Genomic DNA, 17,460 nt, shown 5'->3' with positions numbered 1-17,460 from the left:
GCAACTGAAATCACAAACAGATTTCAGATTCTAAATTTCGTACCAGTATAAAGGAGATTCATACATTTAGATAGAAAATGGTGTTTACCTTGTATAACCCACAACCATCAAACTTCCGCCCAGGATTCTCCTTCGTCCACGAGGTAGTGAGCGGCAAATCAAGGTCACAGAAGCAGCAAACCTGTCTTCTTCGTGACACGCAACTGTTACTGGACACGACATGTGATTCTGACATGGAAGCGAAGAAGATTGAGAGAACGGATGAAGTGAGAAGCGAAGAAGATCGAGAGAACGGATGAAGTATGATAGAAGTGAAAAGGAGATCGTTGGTGGGAGAACTACGGAAGATTGGGATTAAGGGTTATTGCAAACAACTCAATTAAAATTGATTTTTTGTTTTAATTTTTTTCTTTATTTTCTGAAATTTTAAAACAAATATTATTAATGACGTGTAAATACAATATGCAGTTTTTAATGACGTGTAAATGTCTAGTTAACCACTTAATTTGGACACATCAGTTTTTTTGGAGTGGAAATGGGGGTTAGGACCAATTTTATATCCTTTAGTAAAGTTCAGGGACTGCTTTATTTTGTTTTAAAAATGAAGGACCAGATTCGTGAATTGGTCAAAATACGAGGACCAAAAGTGTTATTAAGCGTAGAATTTTTAATCGATAAGCTTAGGAGTTCAAGTTATAACATAATACTAGATATTAAAATTATGAAATATAAAAAAAATTAAATAAAAATACAATAAAAACAATAACAAAAGTAAACAAAAGGTATTACAATGAAGTTCAAATTGAGTTTAAGAAAAACTTATTGAGACCAAAATAAATTACATACAATTTTATTTCATGTATTTAAAACATATAAAATAATAAAAAAATATATTAAAGTAAATTAATAAGTAATATTAGAAAAATTAAAATATAACAAATAATTATTTTAAAAAAATTCAGTTTGATTTTTAAAAAGTTAATCTAAAATTTACTCCGAATAATATACTGCCCAATAATATTTTACCTTTTTTATTTTAAATTTTCTTTATAGATTTGTGATTTGTTTCGAATTTGTTTAGATATATTTACATAAGATAATAATTATAAAAAATAAATAAACAAATAAATGTTTATAAAAAAATAAAAGGAAAAAAATCTAAAAATGTGATTTTATTAAAAAAAAATTCAAAAAAATATTACAATTCTATTTATAATAAGGTAAAAATGATACTGGTATCCAATGTGGGATACTGTTATGAGATACGATATTTTTCAAAATAATTAAAATAATTAAATATAAATCTTTTTTATAAAATACATGAGTGGATAATTAAATTGTTGCAATAAAAGTTTTAAAAAATAATATATATATATATATATATATATATATATATATATATATATATATATATATATATATATATATATAAAATAAAATTCTTAGATAGCCATGTATATAAGAAATTCTTTTACGTACAACTAATCACAAAATTTTAATTAATTAAAAGATATATATAAAATTTTCTCTTTTCTTCATAACCCCATAAATTCAATTAAAAATTATTAAAATTTAGATAAATTAAAAAATTTCTCTCTTATTGGTTCTTAAAAACATGAATTTAAGGTCGTTTCCGTACAAGAATTTATACAAGAATTTCTCTAATAACAAAGAAATTAAAATATATAAATATATTATATTAATATTTGAAAAAATCACAAATTTCACAGTGAAAAAATAAAATGAAGTACCGCAATGGTATCATCAGGTACGGTTTTGTACCTACAGGTACTTTAGAATTTTAGAAGAACCATGCTTCAGAGCTTTTACTTTAGTTTAGTACAATTAAAACTTCATTGTACCAAACCAATAATTTAGTTCAATTTGGTTCCAAACAAACTAAATAGTTCTGTTTGATTCTGGCGAATTTTTATTATGGTCGATTCGGTTCAATTTTTTCAGCTGAGTTAGTACGATGAACAGCCTAGTTTGGATATCATGCATAAGCTCAAGTTGAAAGTTCATATGCCTCAGTTTCAATATGTTCAAACAAATGCTTAAACAGCATGGCCACCGCAGCCAAACTTCAAAATAGAATAAAGAAAATGCACCAACATTGTCTAATTGTATATACTTCTATAGATGGAATTTCAATTGTAACAACAGGGAAAAGAAAAGAACTTGATAAAGTGCTAAAATTCGATAAAACTCAATATTACAACCATCATCATAATGATTGATAACTATGAAAATATTTAAAATGATGAAGAAAAAACTATAGAATTGACAAGTTCACTTATGATTGTTGTCCTGTAATAAACCATACCACAAAGCCAAATGTTTCTGCTGGTTGGTCAGAATCAAGAGCCGTCCATTTGAATATCTGTGGCATTCGGATTAGGTGGATTTGTATTAAAAGAATTTCCAGTAACATTCTGGCCGGCTCCAAATGTGAACTCGGTGGGAGCTATATCGAGGGGTGGTCGGGTGAAAATTGAAGGAGTTCCAGCGCAGCTGAAGGCGGGAAAGGCGGGGAGTGGAGGTAGGTCGTTGGGTTTCGGGAAGCCGAAGCTAAGTGAAGATGGCCCTGCTGGAGGTGAGAAAGCAGCAGAAGGCAGAAGAAAAGAGTTTCCGACTGATCCGAAGAGAGTTTTCTCGTATTCCTGTAGATGCTGATAGGCAGCTATAATAAGAAAATATGAATGCTTGTCAGAAAGATTGTGTTGAGATCGGAAACGAAACTGAATAACAGTAAAGAAAATAAATATACCTTCAGATAATTCAACGGCCGGTCTGCGTTCCTTTACCCACTGATAACTTGGTGCAAGTCTCCATCCTCTCGACTTCATCAGATAGCCAATCACAACAGCCGGGGACCTGCAACAAGATATGTATATGTAATGTAACTCAGAGAGAAAACTATAACGATGTACGGACTAAAAGAACCAACTTGTTATAAACGTTTAACTAAGGTATTTGGCCTATATCATATTGCAGCAATGTCTTACCGACTCTTTCCTGACATGCAATGAACCAGAACACGCTCCTTATCCTTCTCACATTGCTCTGCAAAACAAACATGCGGTGTTGATTTCAATTTCATTATAATGTGTAAATATAACGTAGAAAATAGACTTATTTTCTAAATCATGAACAAAGAACGTCGTGAATCATAAGATACATGATATATTATACAGATCAAAGTTATCAATTATGGATGACAGTTCATGATGAGAGACTAGACTCTGCCATAACCCTAACAAATGTAATGATCAAGACATATAAATTATCAGTAGACAGGAAGGAACATACCTAGAAACTGATTTGCTTCATCAAATTGGAAACTTTTGTCATCCGGGAGGCAGTGATAAGTAAACGAGTTCTTGTACAGATTTTGACAAGAAGGGACAGTCTGCACAAACAGAAATGAATATAATAAAACAATCAAGAAGTTGTATTAGCAGATTAAAAAGTAGTGTACAAAATAAACATAAATACTCGAAAATAGACTAATACAAAAAATTAAAGAGATCATCATACTTAATAATTAATGAAACTCAAGTATAGAGTAATAAAGCTTGAGTAGAGAAGAAAAATAAAACAGAAATAGTACTAAAAGTAGGATCGTCGTCAGATTGAAATTTACACTCTAGAAAAAAGACATCAGGTTAAAAAAAACATGATGAATTTATCCCAATAATCCAGATAGTGGATGCGATAGCAGTTGGAGCCACGATTAGCGCCCGTTACAACAGCTATTGCTGACAGCAAATCCCGGACTAATAGTGCAACACTGAACCCTACCACTACTAGGCTATTGACAACATCGTAGCTACTACATGATAATACATTGTACTACCCAAATCTAAACAAAAATTGCGGCTTTCGTGACATTGCAATTGCTGCAACACGGTGAAATTTGAATACCACCCAAATCTAAACAGTGTTGCAGCTATTGTGACATTGCCATGCTCAACGTGGTGAAATTTGAATACCATCTAAAAACTAAACAAGAATTGTGGCTATCGTGCCATTGCATTGCTGCAACATGGCGAAACTTGAATACCATCTAAAAACTAAACAAGAATTGTGGCTATCGTGACATTGCATTGCTGCAACATGGCAAAATTTGAAAACACCTAAACCTAAAAAAAAATTATGGCTATCGAGATGTTGCAATGCAACGTGACGAAATTTGAGTACCACCCAAACCTAAACAAAAATTTGTGGCTTAACATTGCAATACAACGTGGCAAAATTTGAGTATCATCCAAATATAAACAATATTATCGCATTTGTGACGTTGCAGAACATAGTGAAATTAGAACAAATTGCTATTGGTTTGCTAGACTACAAAGCAATGCCAAATAGCAGCTATAGCCATGCTCAGACGCACAACAACAATAACAACCAAATCTTATTCCGCAAGTGAAGTCGACTACATGGTTCAAATTACATGATAATGTTCAATCAACGATTTCTTTCTATAGGCTCACTATTGCATAGAAATTTAATCAAAACAATATTTTCCCGGAACCGATGATCAACAATACCAAGAATCGAAATGCACAAACCCAATCCCACCACCACATTAAAACAATCAACACACTCATGATTTCAATTCAAAAACACCAACAAAAAGAATCATCATCATCAAGAAAAAGCCAATCATTGAATAAACAGAATCTGAATCATCAATCCAATCATTGAAAGAAACATCAATCCAAAAAGAAAGAAACTGATTCTTACATTGAGAATCCGAGAAATCCCCTGAGTTTTAAGAAGCTCAGAGCGCGAAGCATTATCATAGCTGCCCAAGTAAAGAAACTCCGGCAAGATCACAGAAGGAAAAGCACTAACTTGAATCGAACTTTTCTCCGATCCAACAGGAACCCTATGCCCACAAATCGAACACACTTCACCTTCTTCATATTTGTGATAGTGCCCACATACCCCACAAGGGTTTTCCCTCTCTCTCTTCCTCATTATCAACACAATCAACCAATTTCACTCACACCCAGATCGAAAAACACAGCCTTTCACACAAATCAAACCTAAAAATCAGATCTTTATCCAATTTAACAAAAACCCAGATGAAAAAAAACGATTTTCAGATAGAGAGAGAAAAAGGGTTTTGTTGTTATGTGGTGACAGCACAGCAAGAAGAGAAAAAAAGGGAAAAGATAAAGAAACAAGAAAGGGTGAATTATAGGGAAGTTTCTTTATTTTTTTTCTATAATGTTTATGTCATCAATCAAGATATGATTCAATGGATTTGAAATTGGGAATGAGTGAATGAAGAAGGTAATTATTATAATTTATAGAGATGAATTATTATATGAATATGAAAGGGAAAACAGAACGGTGAAACCTAGTTTTTGGTTGAGTTAAGATTTGGATATTTGGGGGATTCGAGAATCTTAGGTTTTGGCACGTGATAGGGTGAATGAGTGAATAATTTATATAGCTTTTCTTATTCTCTAAGATAGATCTTGTGGTGGTTTGAATTTGAAAACTAGACTAACACTCAATCCTTTTTTCTTTCTTTTCTTTACTTTTTAACTTTGCTTTCTAGATATTTACTATAGTAGAATTTTATAATTGGAAATATAATATTTTGATTTATAAATTGATTGTGTAGTTTTTTTAAAAAGGATATAACAATATTACTAATGTTTAATAGTATTTTATTGATTTTTTTATCTTTCTTTATTTATATAAAAAATATATATTACTTTATTTTGATTTATTTATTGAATGTCAATATTATTAAAATTTATTTTAAAATCTCACAATTGCTTGAGTTTAGATCTTCATAGTTAATGTGTACCATATTGTCTATCAATTAAAAAAAAGATTAAATATGTTTTTTTTTATAAATATTTTAAATTTTATTTTTAATCTCTAGTAAAATAATGACATATTTTAATCCCTACAAAAATTTTACATATGTTTTAATTCCTATTAATTTTTTAAATTTTGAAAAAAAATTAATTACCCTTTAACTTTTACATTTTTGAATATTCTTTTCATACATGTTTAAAATACTGTAGATTGTTTATTTACCAAATTTTAAAATTTTTTAAAATAAGAAGAATTAAATATGAATTTTTTAAATTTCAAAAGATAATAATAAAAGTAGTGAAAATTCTGACTTAAAAATCAAATTTTGAGTTCCTCTTTTTTCAAGAAGCTTTTTATAACGTTCTAAACATGTCTGTAAAATAATTATTTAAAAATACACATTAGTTTAACAACAAAATTAAAACTATGTGCATAATAATACTGTAAGGACCAAAATATATCATTTATTTAATAGAGACCAAAAGAAAAAATTAGAAATTTTATAAGGACCAAAAATATATTTAACCTAATGATATAATCAATATGTATATATTGTGTAATTATTATGCTTTTGATTATAAGATTTATTTAACCCAATATTTTATTTTCTAAATAAATTGAATGTATTAATAAAAATATATTTGAAAAAGATATAATAAATGATTGAGCTTTTGATTTTAAGATTTATTTAATCTAATATTTTATTTTCTAAATAAATTGAATGTATTAATAAAAATATATTTGAAAAAATATAATAAATTATCATTAAGATAGATATCAATTTGACTCATTTTTAGTGGATATCTATCAAAATATTCATAAAATATAAATTTGTAAAAATAAGTACTGACTCGGATAGTTATCCACTTAAATAAGTGGGTATGTTGCAGGTATTGGCACCAATATTTTATTAATATTTAAAAATACATTGATGTTAAACTAATACATATTTAATATAAGTGTTCATTTATTTCATAATTCAAAAATGCATTTTTTGAACTTTTTTTAATATTTTTAATATTTAAAATAAAGTTATATTTTATAATAAAATGTGGATAACAGGTATGGGTGCCAAATCGCACCCGACCTATCTGTTGTGTTCGTTTTTCCCGCATTCTTTGTTGGACGGGCAAAAGTTTTAGGCACGCATACTCTAATATGCTTGCCCCGCTGTTAGCCAGAAATTTTCGACTAAAGCAGGAATAAAGGCGCAAGAATTTTGAAATCAAAAGGCTAAGAGAAGGAATGACCAGTCGAAATGGAAGGCGTCGAAGAGCATTTGGTTTGGAAAGATTAATAAGGTTGATCGACGTCTACAAGAAAAACATTTGGAGACTTAACCAAATTTCACATCAAATTGTCTAAGTTAGAGAAAAGAGTGGTTTTTGCAAGCAGTTGTCAAAGACGTGGGGAAGTTGTCAAAAGCAGTTTTGCATAGAATGGATCTGTGGCAAGTTGTGATTAGTCAAATGTTTAGTAGCAGTTATATTTTACATCTATATAAGTAGAATTTGCATTCAGTGTTAAAGGTCGCATTTTGTAATATTGCAAGAAAAACTCAAAATATTCGTGTCAGCGAGAAAATGTGACTTTTGAAAATGTAAGAATGCGTTCCAATTTAATCTAAAAGCAATTTACTTTTCACTAATTTTCAAATTGTCCTTACTTTTGTTTACTTTATTTGCAATTCTCAAGTTTTACCCAGTTCAATAGTTAATTCAAACACTAAAACCACTTAGAAACTTATCATTATGTTCTAGGATTTTATAGTCGATCCTGCAAGTTAACTTTAATAAGAGGCTAGAGATTGTTCGCCTGAAATCTGTGCAAACAAATTGGCACACATGGTAGGACCCGTTGTGTTAAGTTTGCATATTTTCATAAGTTTTTGCATGTTTTCATAAAAAATCTCTCAATATTAAGTGTGCATGAGATTGAGAAGTGGTAGGAAAATGGTAGATCCTAAAAACACTTATTCAAAAGGGGAACAACCTTTATGAGAAAAAATTAGTACTTCACATTCTTCTGACATTGGTATATCCACGTCAAACATTGTGGTGATGTCTTCGACTATCCAAAGTTAGCCAATAATCTCGTAGAGTTAGCTTGGAACTCCAATAACTACTAGGGCAAGTGCTTTTGGCTCATACATACCCAGTTTCACAATGCCCCTATATGGTGGAGAACGAATCTATGGAATGCCATCATCAATGATGGAACTTGCTGAAAATACAGTATCAATGTTCTTATCTTATCATGGATCAGGACCTATGGGAAGCCAATTTGGTCGTCCCACAGAGCTGGGATTTTCGTCCCAAGCGATTCTGAATTTCACCTCAAGCTCTATTGCTGTTATGAGGTAGCAGATGGATGAGAGTAATCATGAAATAGTCAACATGGTTACTCAACAAATGGGTACCATATTTCGACCATTAATCCATAGTTCGACTCAGAGTTACCAGCAATTGGCAACTCAAATGACTCGAATAGGTGATTTTCTTAGGGGGGCTTAGGATGCCAATTCAACCGGTTATACAACTCCAACGAGATGTACACGTTCAACGTGAAGACGTGGTTGACAATATATTCGAACAAGAAAAAGAGACTCCCCATGGTGTTGAACAAATACCTAGGATTGTAGAACAGCCTCCTAGTGTAGTAGTTAATAGAAACTGGAATGCCGACCAAAGTGGTCAGGTAAGTGTTGTAAGTATTTTGGGTAAATATTTATAATATATCGTATCCATAGAGACTGAGTAATATTGCTGCTGTTCTATAGTCGGATTATAATGAGTTAGCGAAAAGTAGTGGTTTTGATTGTTTGTTCTCAAATTGCATATAACAGAATAATAATTGATTGATAAAAAGCTTAAAGACGAATAACAATGGTGAATAAATATGTTGAGTTTTAGGGTTCATCAACCTATTCACATACAATAATCAATTAATCCACGAGTGAACATTATTTAAGTTATTATCTTCATTCATCCTCAAAACTGATATTATGTCTAATGATCAATCTAAAACCACCTCTACCGGTATGATATTCGATCTCTCAGAATAACTATAAAGATAAAGGGAATTAACCACGATGATTTATGAAAACTTCTTCAAAATCTCATCTCTGAGTATTAATCAACAAGTCAATATAAAAACCTAGGGCGAAAGTATAAACCCTATCTCTCGATTGATAGTTCAACAATGATATAAAATAAAAGCAAGGTTTTTCATTGATAATAAAACTTAAACAATTGTTCACAGGAATTAATCAAAGTAATTGCATCTTCATAGGTTAACTACTACCTTAAACTCAACACAATGGGGTTTAGCTCTCCATAGCCATGAAGAACACACAAGATTTCACGGAAGGATTCATCTTCATCAAGGGAATGTCTTCAATTGATGTTGAATTCTCCATCGGAAGTTGTCTTTTGCTCTGGAATAGGATTGCTCTCTGAATTTCGCTCACCAAATATCCTTCTCTTATGAGGATTAGGGCTTCTATTTATAACAATTTATCCTTGTAATGCAACCATCGCGCCTCGACATGTATTGGCGCGGCGCGAACCCAAGTCAGAAGGGATGGCGCGTCTCGCTCCTTATTGGCGCGGCTCGGCCTTTGATTCACCTTCCTTCTTTGTGATTCTTCCTCTCTAGAAGCTCTACACCTACGTGTTTCTTCGTCTTTACTTCTAAACTTCAATATCTACACAAATAACACCCAAAGTGACGCAAGTTGTTATACAATTAGCACCGAACCTCTAAAGTTCAATTCTAACTATAAAATCCTTAAAAAGCACAAAATATGTTCACTTCCAGCTCAAAAGGTAGTTAATTTGACAAATGAAAACACTAATAATTCACTCCTAACAGCAAGTGTAACACCCGTATATTTTAATTTTTAATTTAAATGGAAATTTAATTTAATAATTAGAATTATTGGTGGTTTGTGGGATTTAATTGGAAGAAGGATGGTTTATGGTGATGGGCCATGTGTGATGTTAAGGAATGAGGGGGTGTTATGTTAGTAAAGGTCTTATTCCAATTAAAGTTTATTTTATAAAATAATAAGAATTGGGAATAAGGGAAAGGAACGTGAAAAGCATAGCAGAAGAGATGAGGAATTGGAACACGAAGAACGTGAAAGAGGAGCAATGGAGGGAGAGACCAATCAAGAACTCTTGGCTAAGGTAAGGGGGGACTCTCTAGTTATCATCTATTATCGTGTTCTTAGATAATAATATTGATTAGGGATGTTGTTGAGTCAATTGGATCATATGTTAGGTTTAGGGAGGTTATGAATTGATGAAAATTGCATGAATTATTGATAGATTATGTGTTGTTTTGATGTGTGATGATGAATAGTGATGCAATTGATGTTTAACTGCCTGCATATGATGTTTAGAGTCAGTTTTGGACTCAGATTGAGTCAGATCGCAGGATCTGACGCAGACCCGATAGTCTGCGAAATCGCCAGTTCGCGCCGCGTCCTAGTGTTGGCGCCGCGAAGGCGTACTTTTTCCTCGCATCGCGCCGCGTGCATAAGTTGGCGCCGCGAACGTGTTAGTATGGTTCAGGTCGCGCCGCGAACTTTGGTTGCGCCGCGTGCTGTAGCGTTAGTTGTTTTCTTGGAAAAGTTAAATGATGTGTAACTTTCGAACCGTAGGTCCGTTTTTAGTGCCGTTTCGAGCACGATGAATCTTATGAGATAACCTACGTGTTTAAATGATGAAATGAGGTGTGAATCCAATTATTTTTAAATATGATTTTATTTCTTGATGAATGATGTATTGTACATATATGTGATGAGATGTGTTAAATACATGCTATGTTGAAATATTAATCATGTGACGATTTGTTTGATTGGATGATGTATTGTCGACATATATGATGAAATGTGACAATATAAGATGTTGTTTTGAAAACATTATGATGTGATGATTTGTAGAGAATTGTATGATGTTGATTGATTTGTTTTGGAATGATGTGGGTACATGTGTGTTCTCCTTATTGATGATGATGATTGATGTGGACACATGTATGTTCTTTAATGATGATGATGATGATGATTGATTGTATTGAATGATGCTAATGTATATAAACATACTTTGATAATGACGATGATGTTAATGATGATGATGAAATGAGTATTTGATGATGTTACTCATTAGACTTGACGATGGTATAAGTATGTTGTATATGTTGCATTCATTCATGTGCATTGATGATACTGTATCCATAAGGGTGTGTTGGATCAGTGAAGGGCATGATTCCCATTGTGAGGAATCTGTGCTGGCAGGGCCGTATCTTGATGATGTTGGATCGGTCATGGGTTATTCCCATTTGATGAGGTTGGTACCACATGCATAGTGTCAGTTCATACATATGCATACTTTTATAACATGATTGGAAGTATTCCAGTGTTATAAATATCGATGATGTGTTGGTTGTGTGTTTTGTTGAATTAATGTTGAGTATGATTGTCTGTTCGAAAGATGTGTTTTGTTGACGTTTGTGTAAATGATGGATGTTCCTGATAATCTGAATATGATGAAATTGGGTGAATGATATAACTATGATGTGTTGTTATTTAAGATGCAATAACATTTGTTAACTGTGATGAGACTCACCCTTACTGTTGACATTTTCAGATTGAGGATAGCTGCTTTCGACTTGGTGAGGATTAGCTCATAAGTCAGGGTTTAGTATAGCGTCAGGTGTCATGCTCTGATATTGTAACACTGGGGGAACGCTAGTTTAGAGTTATGATGATACTCTATTGTGTTGTTATTGTATTAGATTCTGTGGATTATTGCATAGATGATGTTATGCTTATCCGTATGATGAATTTTCCGCTGCGTAAACATGAGATTTTATGTATTATGGTGAATTGTTCCTTAGTGAAAGCATGACAATGAATATATGATGAATTTGTTTTAAATTGAATTGTGGCACCCTTGTTTTCATGTTTTACTCTGAAAATTATTTTATAAATTCCGTGGGGTTTAGAAGGGTGTTACAATAGTGGTATCAGAGCAGGTCGGTCCGTCCGGCCAATTGTTGAGTCAGTTGAGTTGCACGACGGTTGAATACTGTCGGCATTTTATTTCCTTGGTATGCGACATGTGAGTGAATCACTGTCGGTACTTGGTTGTTTGTTGTAGGTGTGGGATTGAAACAAGTGGGGGAGAAGCTTCACTTCTCGGTTATGTTTCAGTTGAAAGAAGATTGATTCAGTAGGCTGTTGTTGGAAACAGTGCGAGCGTTGTCGGAGTTTGTTGTTTCCCGAGTTGAAGGTGACTTGGAATTAAGACTTCACTGGGAATTGAGTTGGAACATCTTGAAGGAAGGTGATTAGAGGTAATTGACAGTTATTGTAAGAGAAGGAGATTGGAGAGTTGCGATGTGTCAGCTCTGCTGGTGTGCTGCGAAGTTGTCTGTTGAGTAGCCTTGCGTCTCGGAAGAGGTTCAGTTACGAGTTTGCAAGGAGGATTGTTGTCGTGATGTTGCAGAAAGCGGACTTCGGCGGGGGAATGTGTCGCTTAAATTATAAGGATATTTGGAAGTGAAGAGATACGATAAGGGGCTGTTTGGAATGTGATAGAGTTGAAGAGAATGGGTTTTGGAGAGAGATTTTCGTAAGCAAAACGCAGGAAAATTGCTGAATAGCTGCGGAACTTCGAAAATTCATAACTGGAGTTCTGGACACCCGAATTGAGTTCCGTTTGAAGCGTCAGAAAGCTAACGAGATGAACTTTGTTATAAAAATGGTTGCAGCAGCTGTAACATAATTAATTGTGACAGGATGACGTTGGAAGGAGGCGAAGTTACGGTTACTCTTGTTCTTATAACTAGAGTTGTTTATTGGTACTGCACGGGATGTCAGTGTCAGTGTTGAATGGATCGAAGGAATACTTGGAAGGTTTTTTGAGAAGTAATTTTAAGAATTGAATTTACCAATTGAGGAGTTTTGGATATATCGTATAGAGTGTCGCTGCATGATGTTAGTGTTGCATTTTCAGGCAATGATTGGAAAATTCATATCTTGGGTTCCGAGTGTCGGATTAATGTGCCGTTTGAACCTACGAGGAGGAGGGATTGTGTTCTAATTTATGGAAGAGTTATAAATACGGTAGAGTGACCCTATGAGAAAAGGTTCTGAAGTCGGTTATGGAAGCGTGAAACTTGTTGAATAAGAATGCCTACTACCGCGTTTGTTTGAAACAGAATTGAGTAGAATATGTTGTCGATGAATTAATTGACGAGATGTTCGGTGATAAAGATGACTTGAGTACCGATGGATTTTAGTGAGAAGAGAATTAGTAGTAAAGATGGATGTTCCTGATAATCTGAATATGATGAAATTGGGTGAATGATATAACTATGATGTGTTGTTATTTAAGATGCAATAACATTTGTTAACTGTGATGAGACTCACCCTTACTGTTGACATTTTCAGATTGAGGATAGCTGCTTTCGACTTGGTGAGGATTAGCTCATAAGTCAGGGTTTAGTATAGCGTCAGGTGTCATGCTCTGATATTGTAACACTGGGGGAACGCTAGTTTAGAGTTATGATGATACTCTATTGTGTTGTTATTGTATTAGATTCTGTGGATTATTGCATAGATGATGTTATGCTTATCCGTATGATGAATTTTCCGCTGCGTAAACATGAGATTTTATGTATTATGGTGAATTGTTCCTTAGTGAAAGCATGACAATGAATATATGATGAATTTGTTTTAAATTGAATTGTGGCACCCTTGTTTTCATGTTTTACTCTGAAAATTATTTTATAAATTCCGTGGGGTTTAGAAGGGTGTTACAGCAAGTTCGACGAAATGCATTGGTCGAGGAGCAAAATCTGGAGGCCATGGTCGAACGAATTATGGTTCGAAATGGTATGAATATTGGCTTTCAAAGGCCTACTTATTCCTCTCTATTACCAGATTTTGGTTTACAAATAGAATTACCTAGGGTCAATGTGTCCTTTTCAGGGATTCGGTGCATAAAGCTTTGAAAGAAGACATACTTCAATTTGGCGAAAAACTAAAGATGCAAGTGGACACTGACCCTTTGAAAGTCAAATAGGTATTGTATGTTGAGCCTTTTGAGTTTGTGATGGTCGAAGCTAATGGTGGTTTTGGTATGAAAGCTGGAGAGGGACTACATGCGTTTTATCCCCAAGTTGATGAGGATTTGATTGACTTTCTAGAAAAGTGCAGAGTGAAAGAAACGAAGGTCGGATTATGCGTAAGGTGTAATGTTGTTTATGATGTGAAAGCTGCTGAAGAGTATGAGGATATGAAAAAGAATGATCTTAAGGGAGGTAGATCCTTAATTCCAAGGTTTGTGTTCGACAGGAGGGGGGTCCCTCGACACAGTGAGGAATACAGGAGGGAAATTCAACAACCTCGACCAAAGACTTTTCGTCCTCCGTCAAATACCCCACAAGAAAAGTGGGTGAAACTCAGGAATCAGAAAGGGGGAAAAGGCTAAAGTAGAAGGTGCTTGATTAAGAAAGAGAGATGAAAGTTCAAGAGAAAGGAGGCGAATTAAAAGAATGTGTTGTTTCCCCTAATTACAAAGGGGAAAATCCCATGACTAGGACGCAGTGGAGGCTTTATCAAAGGAATAAAAAGGCTGAGAAAGAGGCCTCGACATCACAATGGAAAGTTTTAGAAACTCATGAGCAGAAGAAGTATTACCCAAAAGGAAGACTGAATGTGAAAGAAAATATCATAGCAAATCAGAGGTTGGCCATGAAAGTAGCTCTTTTAGGAAGAAAAAAAGATAATTTCGATACAGAGTACACTCGTCTTCCTGAGATAGAAGATTCTGAATATAATCTCCTCCCATAAGATGAAATGGTCGAAGATAACTTTGATGAAGATTTTGTCATTATTTGTGTGATAAGTATCAACTTGTAGTTATTTTTGTATACAGTTTTATGGCACTTATCGACTCGTTTGCCTCAAATTATGTGTGAATTTGTACATATTAGGTATATTTATACATATTGAGTATAATTGCGTTTTTATGTAATTAATGTATCGTTTGATATATTTTCTTCTCTTTTGTAGGTATTGGTGCATGTTTGGAGCATTGGGTAATAAAGTATCGAAGGCATGACTTCAAATACGCGATTTTGGAAGAAAATAAAGTTTGAGCTTGCTAAGCCCATCATCAAGCGCACTACGAGAAGTTTTTAGATAGCAGGGTTGTGTTTGTAAGCATGCTTAACGCGTTTAAGGCAGATTAGTTTGTAATTTAAGTGGCAACTCGCTTAGCACGCATAACCCGCTTAATGCGGTCTACAAATTTTAGTTTTACATAAATAGAATTAGATCATATTTTAGGTTATGATTTTTGGGATATTTTAATCCCAACTCCATCTGAAACATTCTTTTGTAGAGAGATACTAGAAAACAACATTTGGAGCTTGCATCTTAGTGAATCAAAGATGAGTTTGCATGAACCGTCCTGACAACCTGAGGAGTGTCAGTTTATTTCTCTTCCTCTCTATATATTTCTCTATTTGTTGGGTCTTGTTTGTAAGCTTACTCTAATCTTAAGTATATTTGTTGCTCATGGTGTTGTATAAAATCTGTTTTACAAATCATTGTTGATGTCTTCCTTAATCTTTTTGTTTTATGTTTGAATTTGTGTTGTTATAGACATATACCTAACAAATCTTGATTGAAGATGAATATCTATTAGTTTCTAGATTCTAGAAATAGATTTAGAGCTAATACTCACTATGTGTATCAAAAGCTTAATACCTCAGTATTGTTTGAGCCGCGGGAGACATCGCCAATGAGAGTAATACGGTTTTTTTCACAATTTGGGTTAGACATAACCTGAGTTGTGGTACATTTTGTAGGTGTTTTAAAAATGGACACTGATGTAAGAGATACATGACAATTTTAATGAGTAGGGTAGGTTGAGTACAACTGATCGTTAAGTTTAAGTTTGTGACGAGTAGTTTAAATTCATGCCTAATAAGTTTCTCCTCTCTTGAGAATGAATTTCTTTTCTTGTACATAGTTTTACCTTTCATACTTTAAAACTCATTTTAACCCAAGCGCAGATACTCGAAAACTATTTAACGACATTCTTTCCCTCGCACCGATCCTTGTGGCTACGATAAAACCCGAAATACTTCCAATCTTTTGCTTGCCGCTTTACTACATCAAAAAAATAGTGTCGTTGCTAGGGATTGGTGTTTTGATATTGAATTGCATCGCAATAGTTTTAATGCTTTTGAGCTTTGTATATATATATATATCGTATATTGTATATTTTCACTTGTATATTTTTACTTGTCTACATTTGTGTTTGTTTTCCATACATGTGTATATGTGTTTTTCTTATTGTTCAAGTATATGTATATATGTGTTGTCCATCATGTGTTCAAGTGTTGTAAATTTTCTTGTTTTCGTAACGTTTGTTCAAGTGTTTGGTTAGGCACTTGTTTTCGGGTTGCTCGTTGAAGAAAAACATCGGGTGACAAGAGAAAGTTACTAGCTAAGCACAATAAAAGCGCCGAGCTAACGACGTAAAGCAAGCGTTTGTTGGGAGGCACCCCAACAGTTGTAAATTATGTACATTTTGTAGTTGAGTTAGTGTAGGTGTAGTTGAGGTTTGACATGAAGAGTTAGAGGTTGTTTTGATTTTTCTAAGTTTTTCTAAGCCCGTTTAGCGCACTCAATTTTCTGCACTTCTTTGCTTTGTGTAAGTGAAATTCATGTTTCACTCTGCTCATTTTTCCCACTTTCATCAAGGTTGGTTTTAGTAGTAAATAATACTATCTCCGTCCCTAAATATAAGACCCTATGGAGTAAATTGTGAGATTTAAGAAAGTTTATTAGAGCAATAAATAAATTTATTGACTATTTTATATAATTTTACAAATTTATCCTCATAGAGAGAAATAGTTAATGTGTATGTATATGCAATGTTTTAAAAACCGGACCGGACATCAAACCGGTGAGGGTACTGGGTCACTGATTTATTGGTCGAACCACTGGGTCATTGGTCGAACCGCATGACTAAACCAGATTAAACCAGATAACTCGGTTCAATAGACCGGTCGTTATAACAAAATTATATAGGTATAAAACATGTCGAACATGATGTTTCAGTCTCTACAAAATATAACCGGCACTTAAATTTTTTGAAAATATCATGTCCAAAATAAATTCACAAGTTCATAATTTAAATTCAAATTTTAAACATAAGTATCACACATAATAAAATAATAAAAAATTACAAAATATATACTTGCAAACAAAATTTAATCGCAAAATAATCTAATTGAATAAATTATAATAAAGTAACTTCATTTCATTGTCTACTAAATTTAATTTCAAAGAAAAAATTTTATTTTAATGTTGGTATCTCCTTCTTCAATATCAAAATCATGTGCAACAAAATTAACCGCATCCGAAAATCTTTATTTTTATTTTTTTTTATTTTCTATTTTTATTTTTTATTTTTATTTTTGATTAAAATATTTAAAATGATGTTGTTTTAAGTTTTTAAAATAAAATAAAAATAAAAAATGCATTTAAACCACCGGTTCTTGAAAACCGCCGGTTTTTCCGGTTTTACC

General features: G+C 33.1%; 1 protein-coding gene across 1 annotated transcript; it reads right to left on the bottom strand.

The window, feature by feature from the left end:
- Positions 1 to 2,054: 2,054 nt before the first annotated feature.
- On the bottom strand, positions 2,055 to 5,430 carry LOC131621080 (protein-tyrosine-phosphatase IBR5-like). Its single transcript, XM_058892290.1, has 5 exons — positions 4,750 to 5,430; positions 3,313 to 3,412; positions 3,009 to 3,066; positions 2,771 to 2,877; positions 2,055 to 2,683 (listed from the first exon to the last, which is right to left on the bottom strand). Exons 1-5 carry the CDS (start codon positions 4,984 to 4,986, stop codon positions 2,361 to 2,363), a joined length of 825 nt encoding a protein of 274 aa, XP_058748273.1. The 5' UTR covers positions 4,987 to 5,430; the 3' UTR covers positions 2,055 to 2,360.
- Positions 5,431 to 17,460: the final 12,030 nt, after the last annotated feature.

The sequence above is a fragment of the Vicia villosa genome, linkage group LG7, assembly GCF_029867415.1.
Source record: "Vicia villosa cultivar HV-30 ecotype Madison, WI linkage group LG7, Vvil1.0, whole genome shotgun sequence".
Taxonomy (NCBI): Eukaryota; Viridiplantae; Streptophyta; class Magnoliopsida; order Fabales; family Fabaceae; genus Vicia; species Vicia villosa.
Note: the sequence above shows the minus strand (reverse complement) of the source record. Positions and strands in the feature narration are given on the sequence as shown.

Coding starts and splice junctions, on each gene's coding strand:
- LOC131621080 (XM_058892290.1), bottom strand. CDS start 4,986: ATGAGGAAGAGAGAGAGGGAAAACCCTTGTGGGGTATGTGGGCACTAT. Junction 3,067..3,312: donor TGAAGCAAATCAGTTTCTAG/GTATGTTCCTTC, acceptor TTTGTTTTGCAG/AGCAATGTGAGAAGGATAAG. Junction 2,684..2,770: donor GGCCGTTGAATTATCTGAAG/GTATATTTATTT, acceptor TTCTTATTATAG/CTGCCTATCAGCATCTACAG.